The following is a 14383-nucleotide window of genomic DNA, read 5'->3' as shown; positions in this document are numbered from 1 at the left end:
TCCGTGAAAATCTTCTTGGGCTTGTAAACGATATCCTTGGCATGTGAAGGATTTCCAAGTAAAGTGGATATGGCATCAAGGGGGTTTTGATATTAAATCAAATGTTTTTTATTAGGTCAATCATGGAAATATAGATATCTTGTGTGCCAAGTTGTTCTTTCAGGAATTTCTTTGTCTATGACCTTGAATAAACCACGAGTATTGTGATATGATAATCCTAATTTGTCCGTGAACTACCAATATAACATCAGAAGTTTTAACTAGAGAAATAGGATAGAGCACAAGCTCCAGGTATATCTAACAGCCTATCTAGTGAATTCTTTCCAATACCTTCTCTCACAGCCCACTGTGCAAATTTCCAGTCCAGCTCATGCTTGAATGGTTCCCATTTATTTGGAGGGGTGTCAACAGTCATTGCATCTGCATAATCTGTGTTATTATGACCATATAGATCCCTCCATTTCTGGTGGATATCCATGTCCATCCTTGTTATCCTCCCTGCCCTCTCATTTACTTCCACCATTCTATCATCATCTTTATTGTCCATCTCATCAAATGGTAAGTGGTTTCTGTGCAATGATAGGCCAGCCTAAGGTTTGCCATCTACTATAACAGTATTTTCATACGTGTGAGATGATTGCAAGTCTGGAATGAATCTAAAGTAGTGATCATGGAATTCCTTGGTGATAATATCAAGATTGGCCACCAGATCTTCATCATATTCTATGTTTCATTCATCTGATTGAGCAGGGTCTTCATACACAAGTTCATCTGGTGGGTTTCTGTCAGCTTCTAATTTCCTTTTTTTTATTACCCTTTTTGTACCATCAACAGCTCTTTGACATAGACAAATGAGCCATAACTCCTTGTTGTGTGCTCAAGACCTTTTCCACAGGCTGAAAACAACCTTTCCGAGTGGGCAGAGAGATACTGCAAATTTGTTAGTGATTTTGTGAAGGACATGTCTATATAACCTTGAAGTTCGGTGAATATGTGAATATATATCTTCGGGGAACAGAATCACCTTGTTATTAACCTGATTATCTATTAGCTTTGACCGACAAAACACAAAATCAGCTGAACACATATCTGAATTAGGCAAAGCATTTGGGTATAATAACCTCAGAAATGCTTTCAGAAGCTCAACATAAATCATAATTCAACTTGAAAAAAGTACAACAATGTCCATAATTTCAGCAACGTAGTTCAACATACTTTATGATAGATGCATAAAAAGTTGCAAAGGTGAAGGTAAAAACAAAGTAATGTGAAAGCCAAACCCCAATATCGCATACATTATTTTCCAGCATGAAATCTGGCCTTCTTGGCTGGGAGTTTATCTTGCACAACAGGGTTATTGACAAAGTGGTCATAATGATCATATGCAGTCTGGACCACAGCATCCCACATTCCATCCAGGAAAAGGTCCCAGTCCGCATCTAACGCAGGATCAACCAAAACATGTTGACAAGGTTTGACAATCACCCCCATACTTCCACTAGAATCCCCCTTTGCAACCATTGCCATTGTCACTGTTATCCTCATCTTCTTTATCCTCATCTTCACCATCTTCTTCCTCATTATCTTTTTCCTCATTATCTTCTTCCTCATTATCTTCTTCCTCATTGCTTCCCCTGCTCTTCTTCAAGGCCTGTATAAGTTGCACGTGTTTGAGTTGCGTCTCAATGTCAATCACCCTGTTAAAAATGGCCTGAATAATCCCTTGAAGCTGGCCAGAAAGCATTTGGAGGTTTGTAGGATTTAACTTTGGGATAAACAGCTAAAAAAAACTGGTTAACAAAGTGAAGTAACAGAGGCTGATATGTACAATTTTTACAGGATTTGCAAGTTTGATATCGCCATCACGATAAATATATGTAATACCATAGTCAGATTGGGGCTATGTAAAGTTTTCACCTCAGACCAGACCATAAGTGCACAAAACCTCTGCCTATTGCCGAAATAGCAGTACAAAGGTATGCAATGTAGGAGGAGTGATTAAAGATGATTGTATAGATAAGGTTATTATATAGCACTAGAAAAGCAGAGGTGTGGCTGTAAGTATTATATAAGAACTAGGAAAGGGTGCCACCCCTTACATCCTCCTCTGAAGAAAAAGAATAAGGAGAAGGTACTGAAAAATAACTGTAAAAATTGTCAAAATACATTCAGAATTGTCAGTAAATGTCAGAAAGAGAATAAATTTAAAAAAATGGCCCTTCTCTCTTGTCTCTCTTGCTTTTGCCCACCCTCTCACTCATTACCTACAAGTCAGCCTCTAGGCCTATGCCTATCCATTGATAGTTCTCTGGGGTAGTGAGTACCTGTAAAACTTTCTATTGAAGCTTATGAGTGTCTCAATGCTGGGGATATGAATTCACTCTTGATTATCACACACTTACTCAATTTGCGCAGTAATAAATTTAACCTTGGTTATATTCTATGATATGTAAAAGGAATTGTGATTAGATTATCTTATCTACTCACAAACTCAGACTTATCTGCTGGTAACTGTATATTATCAGTTGTCTTATCAGTATGGTATGATTATCTAATATAAATCATACCTTACAGTACCTCCCTATACACCCCCATTAAGTTGAATTCCAAGCCTGCACCTCCTCCCCATTGAAAAGAAAAGGTATGGAAGAGACATATTATAACAGGGCATATATTGTCATAAATTAGTAATAGATGAAAGCAACATCTGCAAATGCAGATTTATACTCAGAGAGTGTAGGGTGGGTGGGTGGGTATAATGTGACAACACCAACAAGATTCTATCTTGAGGCACTGGAGCACAACCATAGAGGCTACGACTCAAAAGAATAGTGGTACAGCTCATCAAGAGAGGGTGGTTGTCATACTAATGTTGGTATACACTAGAAGAGGACTCGCTGAGTCCTTCCCTGTGTATTGCTCCAGTATATACTACAATATATGAGGTACTATATGTGTTACAATAACATAATTTTCGGACCTTTCCTTTAATTTTCATTCTCCGCTTTTACTGTAGTTCACACTCCGTGCCATGCGGCACTTTCCTTTTTCGTTCTAACTCCACCTTCTTGCGCAGCGCTGCCTTATTCTTCTTTTAGACACAAACTCTCTCACGCAGTGGAGCTGGTCACGCGGGCTGCGCCCTCTGACATCATCAGCCACTGCTTTTATTAACTATACAGTACATAAGTACAAACACTCTGTATTAGTATAAATACCCCAATAGACCAAGGAGACTCCTCAGCAAGTCCTCCTGTTGTTAACCAACAAACTCTCTGCAGCCTAAGGGGCAACCACTCCCCCATTCACTACCTTTATAGTGTGTTCTTGTGTGCGCCAGAGTAACTAACTCTTGGTGTTACAATATGTTGGATCATAGGCTTAGAATTTACAATACAAAGTGGTATTCAAACTTACACATGACAGCATTGTTTCCTCCTCATATACCCACTTTACTATTTAATCTATTTCCCCTCATTTGTTCTGATTACAGTCATGTGACTAGTTACATGTTGAGTCTAGACACTGGTCAGTCATGATTGGTCATGTGACTATGAAAAGCCCAAAAAGTAAAGTAAAATAAATCATCTTGTGATCAGTCACATGACTTGGAAAATGAAAAGTAAAAGTTCAGTAAAAGTAAAGCATAAAGTAGGTGCTGGAGTGCCTATTGTAATATATAATTCCAGGATGTAAATATGAGAGTGTTTCACTTCTGAATGGTAATTCACTCACTTACTCACACAGTACTGAATTTAACCTGGGTTATATTCAATGATATGTAAGAGTTTGTGATTAGATTGTCCTAATCTAATCACAAACTTGGACTAAATACCTATGTGGCTTAAAACTATGTAGTTCTATATACTTGACTGAGAAGTAAGGTATGACTAATCAGGTTAATACCTTACACCAGACCTGCTGGAAAAGGACTAGTTGCCCAAGAAGGAATCTATGCCAGCAGGCTGTAGTTGTCTTGCAGTCTGACATGCTACACCACTCAATGCATGCACACTAAGACCTTAGTCTATGCATTCAAATCCTACATGCTTGCAGCAGTGAGTATGCAGTGCTAAAATGGCAAATGTTTGCCATTTCATCATGCAGCCTTACTCCACTAAAGTGGAAAACAAGGACATTTGTCCCCGGGATCCAAGGCAGTGTTGCTTATGCAACTGTTTCATGCCTTCAAGCCTTTCAGCATAGGTAGGACTGCAAAGGATAATAAGGCCACAGGCCCTTTTGCAGTTAGCGTCAATGAGGAGTGGCTGGAGATGTGGGAGAATGGGTGTGAGAAGGAGGTGTTGAGGTCCATATATCCCTCACGAAGGGTTGCCTGCTGGGTTATTGGCACTACGTATATATTCAGTATAAATCTTGACAGGGTAGGGAAGGCTATGAAATTATGGATCCGCTTGAATACGGTGTTGACCTGTTAGTTTCTGTGGCAGCTGTTTGTCCAACTTTCCACAACTCCTGTGTTGTTGCTGTACGCAATGACTGCGTCGCTAGAGTGAGAGTTAGCAGCAAGAGTGTGGGTAAGGAATTCAAAACCAAAGCTTCCACCCAGCCAATGTCATGTTTTCCATCAAGTTCTTTCCAACCTGGGATTAGACACCAGGCTCTCCAATTACTTCCGGCAGTGATAGTGATTCCTATTCCTGAACTTACATTGGAGAAGGCTTGGAGGTCTGAGAACAAGGAGGAGGGTCATATTGGGCAGGATACTGCTCCTGTCTGGAGTTTGATTGACCACCAGTTTAAATTTTGCTCAATCAAAATTTGTCTGAATGGTGTAACATGGTTGGCTTGTTTGAGCATGTACTCAACATGCTTTCCAGGACTGTCAGATAGGCTCTTCCCATAAAAAGTGCTAAAGAGGCATGTAATAACTTACCGTACAGCCCTTGTACGTTATGTAGAACATGCATTGCTTGTTTTCTCCATTGGTGAATTACTAGTAAGTATTTCCATGCTTTTTCTGGGCTGAATGATACTGTCCGGCTAGTGAGGTCCCACAGTAGACCAATATAGATTGTGGATGAACTGAATGGTTGGTCTTGGAAGTTTCCCAAGGGATTCCGAGCCTGTGTGAGACTGATAAACGTCTTGCATGCAGTAGAAAAACAGGGAGTCGTGTTCTGATTGATTAGTGGATTCCGATAGATCCTTGATTGGTCTCGGACAGTCTTCATTAAATTCCTCTATCAACTGGTTATTGATGGTATGTCCTCTGAACCAGATTCTGTTGCCTGATTGGCGTAAGCCTGTTTTGGCAATCTTTTGATGCCAGGTGATGTGTGCCCTATTGTAGTGTTCCAAATGAGAACACTTGATTTGGAAGAAAATATGGTATTTCTTATTGTATTATTTCAACAAAATGCTGCTCGTAAACTTGAATAGGATGTTTATTTGGTGGAGTCTGTACATGAGATATCTGTGGAAAATTCAATATAAAACCTAAATGTATGCCTTGGGGTATCTTGATGAGTCTATCAAGAATCACTGCCTCTTTCAGCTCCTTCTCCCATTTGATTGCTCTGTACAGAGTTCAAGGTGTCTGCCTTCTGAGCTTGAGGGCATGTTTGAGCTCCGTGTGTGGTGGCACCACATCTTGCGCACATATGTTTGTGGTCATGTCCTGGAGCGGAGCAGCTCTTGCCTCATTGCTATGTGGCGCATATCTGGTGTCCATCTCTAGCCCATAGAGCCTTGTTGATGCATTCTGCAAAGGTGTTGTGCTTCCCGTTCCATGTGCGGATGGTGGAGCAGTCACTGGTGCGGTGGGGGTGACGTCTGAGGCACACGGCACAGCAGGGAAGGATAAGCACTTTGGGGTTGCTCCAAAAGGGACATTGCCTGTGCTGGTAGGTGTTTGACGGATTTGTGTGCATAGGAGAGGGTGATCTCTCCTGGCCTTGTCCGCCATGTCAAGTTGCTTGGAATGTGGCATGAGGGGGGTTGTATGCTGATGAGCTGGAGGGCCTTGGGTTGTGATGCCCGTCTGAGGCCTCTCACAACCTGTATGGTTGTTCTTGATGCATCTGTGTGCAGAGGGAATGGCGGGCACATGATGGCCGGGAAGGGGTTAGGCACGCAATTGGCCAGTATGTATAAAGCTTTGTAATTTTTAATAAGTTAGCTACGCACCTATGTTGCCAACACTACGATTAAAGCCCAATGCTTGTTGAAAAGCTCTTCTCTGGCTGCTAGGAGGAGTTGCTTGTTGATTTGAGCTAGACCTAAACTCCATCCCTGAGAAGATCCTACTGTGAGGTGCCATCCCTGTCTTTGTTGGGATTGGTACAGTAGCAGTGCTTTTTGCTGTAGTGTGTCGAAGGAGAATCTCCATATGTGATTTTGGAGTCCAGACCAGAATTTTATGTGCATGCCTACACAGTCATTTGGCTATTTGCATTGTTGCATGGATGATACCATTCTCAAGGTGGCTTTGTTAAACTGTTCCCAGGATAAGTTCTCATCCTTCAATATTGCAGTCTTTGGGTCTTTGACCGTGCCAGTCAGTATCCAGGTATGTAACTTATGAGAACCTGGCATCATGATTAGCGCTTCTGGGTCTGATGACAGTATTGTGCAGGATGCATCTTCCAGTCCTCTATTTGTGAAGTAGTGGAGTTTGCAAGACTTGCCTGCTTTCATTTTGCGTGTGGTGTAGTGTGCGGGAATTATGGTGGGTTCAGAAGGGATGTCTACATCCTTTACCAGTGTGTATTTGGTTTTGTTCTTCTTCCACTCTTCCAGATGCGCTGTCTATTGCTCATCTGCTAGCTTCTGCTGAGCTGCGGCAAGTCTCTGCATTGTTTTGCGCCTCTCCTTCTGTTAACTTTTCTGCTTCTTCTATATGTGCCCACAAGATTTTCTCCTTGTTGTTGTTGATAGTCCAGAGGTTAGTCAAGATTAGTGCTGCTTGTCTATTGTCTATTAAATTGTTTGTAAGTTCCGCTCTTGCTTCTGTATATTCATCACCATGAAAGTTGGGTGGAACAATGTTGTTTGGGTTGTTGAGGATGATAGGTATATGTGATATTGAGCACAGGAAAAACAAGAGAGTATTTTTTATAAAGGAACTACAACAATCACAGAGTATGATATGATAGCGGGGAAGAAGGAGATGCTCGCCACATTACTACCTTTTCTATAGTTTCTACACACGCCTCACAGCTTACTTAGAATAGCCCCGTTCAAGGTCCGTTTCTAGGAGGGGGGGAAGCAAGTAACCAAAAGCTGTTATCTTGGTGACCACACTTAACCGACGGCAAACGTGTAAATTAAATAGAAATGCTGTACCAAAAAAATGAGTATACCATGAAGCTGAACATGATAACCATGAGTTGTGAGCTATATATGAACAAGCCAAACGCACCTTGAAATGCCAACATGTCTCGCCACCAGCCCACTATCTGTTAGTGTCATCTTGAGGAACCCAACACCACATTTATGGATCTCCTTCGGCAGCTAATCCGCAGGCCAGTCACCATCACCGACCATTCTGAAGATGGGTCACGTGATGGGTCACCACCAAGCAGTCCACTTTCTCTTGTCCGTTCAGATTCTCCCATGTCAGGTAAGTCAGTAGTCTCCCTCTGACTAGATATATTATGGTAGGTATTAATACCTTGTAAAAATGGAAGGTACATCATCTGCCGAGCAGGCAGAAGTAGTTGTACATCCCAAGGCACATCAAATACAAATATTAACAATATAATATCTCTGTTTGCAATGCCAGGTGCAACATACAAGAGTATTTACAACATACCCACAAGCACCTCGTCTATCACAATTCCCTCTTATGGAGTGGTCACGTCTTTACAATCCAACACATTTCCAACATATTAATTGATGTCGATCAGAAACTTTTGACGGTATTTTAGCTAGGATCTGTGACCACCCAATATTCCACAATAATTCTAATACACCGCAGACTCCTATTGAACATCAACTCTCTATGTTTTGAACCGTCTAGGCCACTATGGAAATGGATTTACACCTGCTGATATTGCTGACTGGGCAGGTCTCTCTGTTGGCACAGTGGTGAATAGCACCAATCGGTGTATGATTGCTATCCTCTCATTGCATGATGAGGTTGTTGGTCACCCTACTCAAGAGGAGAAGGATTCTGCCAAAGCGTGGGTGGAGAATCAAGTTTGTGCAGAATGGAGAAATGGGTGTTTGGCAGTTGACGGTACAAACATTCCTCTCTTCCAAAAACCAAGCCACTTTGGAGAGACATTCTTTGATAGGAAATCCAACTACTCTTTGAATTGCCAGGTGATTTATATTACTTCTGAATTATGGAAGTGATCTGAACTTTCCCCAGGCTATTATTCTTCCCCATAATCTCAAGATCATAGATTATGGTCTAGGGCATATAGGAAGCACTCATGATTCCTCTGCCTTCCAAGACACTCTGACATCACAAAAGCATAAAGACTTTCTGAACGAAGATGAATGGATCTGGGCAGATTCTGCATACCCTATCACATCTTGGTGTGTAGCACCATTCAAGCAGCCACCAGGTTGTAGCCTCACTACAAGGCAATCTCAATTTAACTACCATTTATCACACATTCATATACGCTGTGAACATGCAATTGGACTTCTCAAGATATGATTCCAGTCCCTCAAAGAACTACTGAATCTTCAGTGCTTCAAGTTCATGGGCAGACTGCTTTAATTGCATGTCCTCAACAGCAAGCTGAGTACGCTGGGCATTCTCTTGTAGGGTTATCTGAGTATGCTGAGCATTCCCTTCACAAAATATCTGCAACTTGGCCGGCTGAAGGAGGCCGGCTTGATGTTGAGCATCAGCTTCCTTTGCGGTGATAATGTTTTTACCCTGCTCAACAACCATATTGTGGATGTATTTTGCCTGCTTCAGAGTACGCTCTGATACCCTCTCATCTTTATCCTCCTTGAGAACAGGTTCCATTAATGTCTTCAAGTGTTCAGTGTCTGACTCACTCTTTCTTCTTACCCTTCACTTGCTTCGGCTCAGGTTTCTTCTTCGGCTCAGACTCATCTGGTTCAACAGCCTCACATGTGCACTTTGATCGAGTTGAGGTAGGAATTGACGATCTAGGGGTGATGACGGGCCCACTGTGAGCAGGTGAATGGCCCCGAATAGGCAACTGTCCACGACCCAAAGGAGCTGCACTCGCCTCAATGGTTGAGCATTGGACCGGTGCATGTGGTTGCTCCAGTTGGCGCATGTGGCCGGAAATAGATGGGATTGATACCATGGATGAAACACAAGATACAGCGTGACGAGAGCCAATCAGATTGTCCGAACCGTTACTGTTGATGGTGAGACTAGTGACAGGTCAGTGCCTCGAGGATTGTGATAAAGGGAGGACATGTAGGGGCCTATGTTACCACCATGCTGTGGCTGCTGGGGAATAGGCGGCAGATGAGAAAGTGACGGATTGGACCTAGAAAACATGTGCTGAGACATGCTCCCGTGCTGAGGGACATCGTAGTGCTGTTGCTGCTGCTGCTGGTAGTTATCCCTACTATATGTTGCCGCCACCTGATTACCGTCAACCCCATAACCTGAATCATCATTCATCATGTCCCACCCTCCTTCTTGAAGATGGTGGTTCATGCCACGTTCCATCGCCCCATTGTCACCTCTCATTGAGAACAGGATTATTGTGGCCTGAGTAGCAAGATCTTGACTGTGTGCAGCAGTCACCGGTTTGGCATTATACTTTGGAGAGGACTTCCAGAATGCATTCAGGCTGTCCCACCAACGGAACTTTGCCCGAACACATTCTTTTCAAATCAGTACATAGAACCTGTAAATAAAACCAAAAAAAACATACCATTGGGACTATTGAATTGATCATCAGACAGGTCTCCTGATATAAGGCCGCTCCCAGTCGACCCTAATTCACGCAAGTGTCCCTTGTATGTTTTGCTAAGGCTAACAGGACGTGAGCAGATACGTGGAGAGAGAATATATGTACTTAAGTTGTAAGACGATTTTGGACTGCTTCGCCAAATCATTTGCGAAGATGATCAACCGCAATACGGAGGTCGTCACTAGAGTCATGTTTAAAAACATGTCTTGCTATCCTTCGATGCAATGAAGCTTTTGTGTACTTGGTAGTCTTTGACACTTCTTGGTTCTCTTCTTTCACAAAAGCAGTAGAATCTGAAAAGAGGACATATCTGCATTTAGGGTGCTTTTCCAGCCACTCAACCAGTCTATCTGTACAAGAATTGGTTCAGTTGATCTGGGCAGGTCTAGGGGGATTACCTTGTTTCTGGAGGGTGTGTTCTGATGCTGTCTGACAGGTTGTATCAGTGGTGATGAAATTGCTGGGATCGTCAGAGTCGCTAGTGTCGTATTTGTCGTCAGAGTGTGCCATGACTTGGACAAGAGTGAAGGCAAACTGACGGGGTGGCACCCAGCATTGCAGCACGTAAAGTTGAAGCGCCGATTATAGTCGGAGTTGTTTAATTCGATTTTTTGAAGAATATACCATAATATCAGTCCGGTGATCTCCAGGTCTGCTCTTCGGCTATTTTCAAGATAGATGACGTGGCCCAGCTGAAAGCTGGACTGGGGCTTAAGCGCTTTAAGCGAGGTCCCTTCGAAACGGACCTTGAACGAGGCTGTCATTTTGGTAAAAGCATGAGAAAAGGTATTATGTAAATGGAATATGGTAGTACTTTTGGTAGATGAGGATCATGGAGAATAAAATGATAATAGGAATTCATAAAGACTATGTGATATATGTCAACATACACGCAGTCTTGTGCTGTCGTCGATGCGTCCATTGTCGATTGTCTGAGTGGCAATCAGATCAGATCAAGTTGGAGTCGAGGTCGATCATTTTAAACCGTGAGTCCTACGCCTTCCACCACCGGTATACAAGACATGGGCGTTACTATCATAAGAACAACCAAGAAGATTAGAAAGAAAATGCCATAAGGAGCAAATATCACAAATAGAACTTTGCAACTAGGTCATAAATCATGAACCATAGGTACGATAGTCAAGAGGAAATTCAGGCGCTGGATAGTCATCCCACATTCGTTCACCATCAAGGAAGCGACGCAGTCGCGCCACTTGTGATGAGAGATACATTAAGATAATCTGCATCTTGATATCAAGCTTTAGCCTGAGTATCTCTTCACACGTTCTGAGTGCTTGTGTCCGGGTCGTTATGAACATGTTACCCTGGAAACCCAATTCTTTGAGACTGTCGATCATTTCGCCAAATTCAGAACACCATGCTAATACGCCCAGCTGAATTTCCTCATTACAGTCATGCTCAAGATAGAAAATTTCAGGAGACTTACTTGGCCATATTGTTTGAAGCGACCATAAAGGACATTTGTAGCTGCTCTGAGTGCAAAAATGAAATCATCATTCCGAGCGATCACATCGGATCCAGGAGCATAATGTTCGACGGGAGGTGCGACGGGTTGAGGCTACATTTATCAATAGATCAATGCGAAGTAGAAGACAGCAAATACTCAATCGTACCTCTGGTCTGGGCGGGGGTTCTTGGAACCATTGGTGACCGGAGTAATCCATTTCACCACCGAAATCGACAGCATCTTCGTTCTTTCCATAAAAATTCATGATGGGCCTATCAAATTTGATTCTAACACCAGCTTCGTGACAGATATCTTGAAGTAGATCGGAAAGATGATAGGATAAAAAGATGATCGGATAAGAACGCACCCTCAGCCTGAGTTACGGAATTTTGGGAATTTGAAGTAAAGAAAAAGGACAGCTTCAGCGGTTAGAGATAACCTATCTCGAGAAAAAATAGATACTGAGAGGTGAATGAGGCGGACAGCGGGCGGGTGGGGCACGCTGAGGGAAGGACTGAAATGCTTAGAGCGTTTACGACAACTTGATACTTCCTAGATATCAATGGTGCTTGAACGCAGTCCGCGTAACGTGTGCAACACGAGGACTAGGTAAGGCAGGGATTTGAGGCGATGAGGAGGCCAAATGAAGGGCCGTACTCGAGATGAAGAGAAAGTGACGTTTGCAGCAATGGATATGTCGGTAGACCGACCGTCAGCGTGATATCTTTTTGTTCACCAACAAGACAGCCGGCGGCTGATTGTTTCTCTTTGTGACAACACGTGGGTCACAGATATGGGAGTAAGTATGAGTTAGAGACTGAGCAAATTCAGATATCAAAACCTGAAGTTGGAATGCGAAACCTGTATGTTTACCTGTTGGGATGGTAGGGAGAGAGAGGAATAGACGAATTTTGGATGCGATGGGAACTGGACTCGGTACACAACAGGAAGATGAACTGGGTCTTTAGGTTGTCGGAAAGAGTCAAACAAAAAGCTGAGACGTGACAGATTTAGGGGCTGGTTGGATGGTTTGGAAAAGCCTTTGGACCTTGCGATCCAGAATCTGCTAGAATTTGATAAAAGCACAGTAAGCTATGGAGATATACGATCGTAGGGTATGTGTCCGTGCATGAGAAAATGATGCGATGAGTAAGAATCTATTCTTCTATAACGAAATCTTCTATAATGAAGGGGACATTGGTCTCAAAAGTCGCGTGCGGCACGGCACACGTGGGAGCACTCTTTTTGCTTAGTTTCGCTCGCGTGGTTTTCGGTTAGCAGTAGGTAACGAGTGCAGTGAAAATTGTAGCCACATTGATAATTCTCACGCTTATAAGAACAGACAGCACAAGTTCACTGACTTCCGACTCAGTAAAATTTGATCACTTAACTGTATTATTATTACTCAAAAGATAATGTGGAGCAGCTCAGTCAAGAGCAGCGGAATGCTTTTGATACCAACATACAGTCAATTTATCATAATTGGGGAACAACTTGCTTTATTCACAGTGCTGAAGGTAGGGGGACAAACAAATCTCTGTAATACAATCGCCGCCACCGTTTGAGCAAGAGATTATCATAATATTGCTCTATGTGTAGCATCCTCTGGGATTGCATCCCTGCTCTTGGAGGGTGGCTGCATAGCTCATTCACACTTTGGAATCCCTATTCCTGTACATGAAATATTCACATGCAGGATTCCCAAAAACTCTGGCCTCCATAAGGTATTGAGACATACCGGAGTTATTGTCTGGGATGAAGCACCAATGCAACACCATCATGGAATTGAAGCATTGGATCATACATTGTGGGACATCCTGGATAATCAGCTTCCATTTGGAGGCATTACAATGGTCTTTCGAGGGACTTCCGCCAAACAACACCTGTTGTTCCAAGAGGGTCAAGGCAACACATTATTTCTGCCTCTCTTAGAAGGTCATGACTGTGGAAAAATATCCATGTCTACTATCCTACATTTACTATATAATACTGTTGTTCACTACATTGTACATTAGACTAGTCCTTTCCCCCTTGCTATCATTATCATATCCTGATTCCAATTCCGTTTGTCCCCTCTGTTTGTGTGTCCACCTTCACAGTGGTCTTCCATGTTCAGTATAAATTGTAGTGGCACTTTGCACCAGTCCCCTGTTGTGAATGAGTAAATCATACACTGATATGATCCTAGCTTGTCAAGTCTCACTGTGGTAATTTCCTGACCACGCACAAGAAAGTCATTCCATATTAGTACCAAACCTATTCCCACCTACCATACATATTCACTCTCCAGACACTTGTGCACCTCAGTCTTCTATCCACAGACTGAGGTAAGAATTCATACCTACAAACACCCATAGAATAATACTGATATTGCCATAGTAAACTCCTTTACTTGTATAGTTCAGAATCCTTTTCATCCCTGACTCCAAGTTTTATAGCAAGGCCCTGCAGGCAAAAACTGGGTTGTGTGAGAGCATATTACAATTTAAGTAGCTACTGGTACAATTTGACAGATCAAGAAATTTATTTAGGTAAAGACATTGTGAACAATGCACCTACAAACAAAGTCAGAAAGGATGAAAAACAGTGGAAAAAAATGTAAAAAACAAGAAAGAGATGTAGCAAAGCAATGTCTTACTCTACAACATGTGCAGCTTTGAGCACCTATTACTACCTGTTGGAATAGTCAAGGTCAAAGTTTGTTAGCCTTCTTAGACAACACATATCATGAGTTGACATTAGTACAAGGGCTGGTAGCTCAGTTGGTTAGAGCACCGCCATATATATGTTAGTTTTGGTGATTCTGCACCTTTGTGCTACCTATATATTTTCATTCCTTTCTCTATCTATTCTTCTATCATTCACTATTGATTGTGTTCTCTATTATTTCGCCTTTGTGGCTGCTTTGTTTACCTTTGTTTACAAAACTTCGGACAGTATTGCAGAGTCCAATGCTTCCTATTCTCTAGTTACTCACATTGGACTCTAGGTACTGTATACCTGTCATACTCTCTAAACATGTTGGGTACATTGG

The 14383-nt window shown here is 42.4% G+C and overlaps 5 protein-coding genes across 5 annotated transcripts; 1 reads left to right on the top strand and 4 right to left on the bottom strand.

Moving 5' to 3' along the window:
• Positions 1–1296: 1296 nt before the first annotated feature.
• On the bottom strand, positions 1297–1744 carry SERLADRAFT_432244 (uncharacterized protein; the record flags this gene model as incomplete). The annotated part of the gene is made up of 2 exons (XM_007312475.1): positions 1297–1439; positions 1519–1744. The coding sequence occupies 2 exons, from the start codon at positions 1742–1744 to the stop codon at positions 1297–1299; spliced, it is 369 nt and encodes a 122-aa protein (XP_007312537.1).
• Positions 1745–5551: 3807 nt separating this feature from the next.
• Positions 5552–5953, bottom strand: SERLADRAFT_432243 (uncharacterized protein; the record flags this gene model as incomplete). Its single annotated transcript, XM_007312474.1, has 1 exon — positions 5552–5953. One exon carries the CDS (start codon positions 5951–5953, stop codon positions 5552–5554), a length of 402 nt encoding a protein of 133 aa, XP_007312536.1.
• Positions 5954–8073: 2120 nt separating this feature from the next.
• SERLADRAFT_345039 (uncharacterized protein) lies at positions 8074–8632 on the top strand (the record flags this gene model as incomplete). Its single annotated transcript, XM_007312473.1, has 2 exons — positions 8074–8289; positions 8339–8632. The coding sequence occupies 2 exons, from the start codon at positions 8074–8076 to the stop codon at positions 8630–8632; spliced, it is 510 nt and encodes a 169-aa protein (XP_007312535.1).
• A 579-nt stretch (positions 8633–9211) lies between these two features.
• SERLADRAFT_454946 (uncharacterized protein) lies at positions 9212–10192 on the bottom strand (the record flags this gene model as incomplete). The annotated part of the gene is made up of 3 exons (XM_007312472.1): positions 9212–9792; positions 9843–10062; positions 10123–10192. 2 exons carry the CDS (start codon positions 10024–10026, stop codon positions 9296–9298), a joined length of 681 nt encoding a protein of 226 aa, XP_007312534.1.
• A 460-nt stretch (positions 10193–10652) lies between these two features.
• On the bottom strand, positions 10653–12518 carry SERLADRAFT_454942 (uncharacterized protein; the record flags this gene model as incomplete). The annotated part of the gene is made up of 5 exons (XM_007312471.1): positions 10653–11275; positions 11329–11460; positions 11516–11661; positions 11717–12166; positions 12223–12518. The coding sequence occupies 3 exons, from the start codon at positions 11612–11614 to the stop codon at positions 11000–11002; spliced, it is 507 nt and encodes a 168-aa protein (XP_007312533.1).
• Between the last annotated feature and the right edge of the window lie 1865 nt (positions 12519–14383).

Source organism: Serpula lacrymans (genome assembly GCF_000218685.1).
Source record: "Serpula lacrymans var. lacrymans S7.9 unplaced genomic scaffold SERLAscaffold_1, whole genome shotgun sequence".
NCBI classification, from domain to species: Eukaryota; Fungi; Basidiomycota; class Agaricomycetes; order Boletales; family Serpulaceae; genus Serpula; species Serpula lacrymans.
The sequence above is the reverse complement of the archived record's forward strand: the minus strand, read 5'-3'. Positions and strand labels throughout refer to the sequence as shown.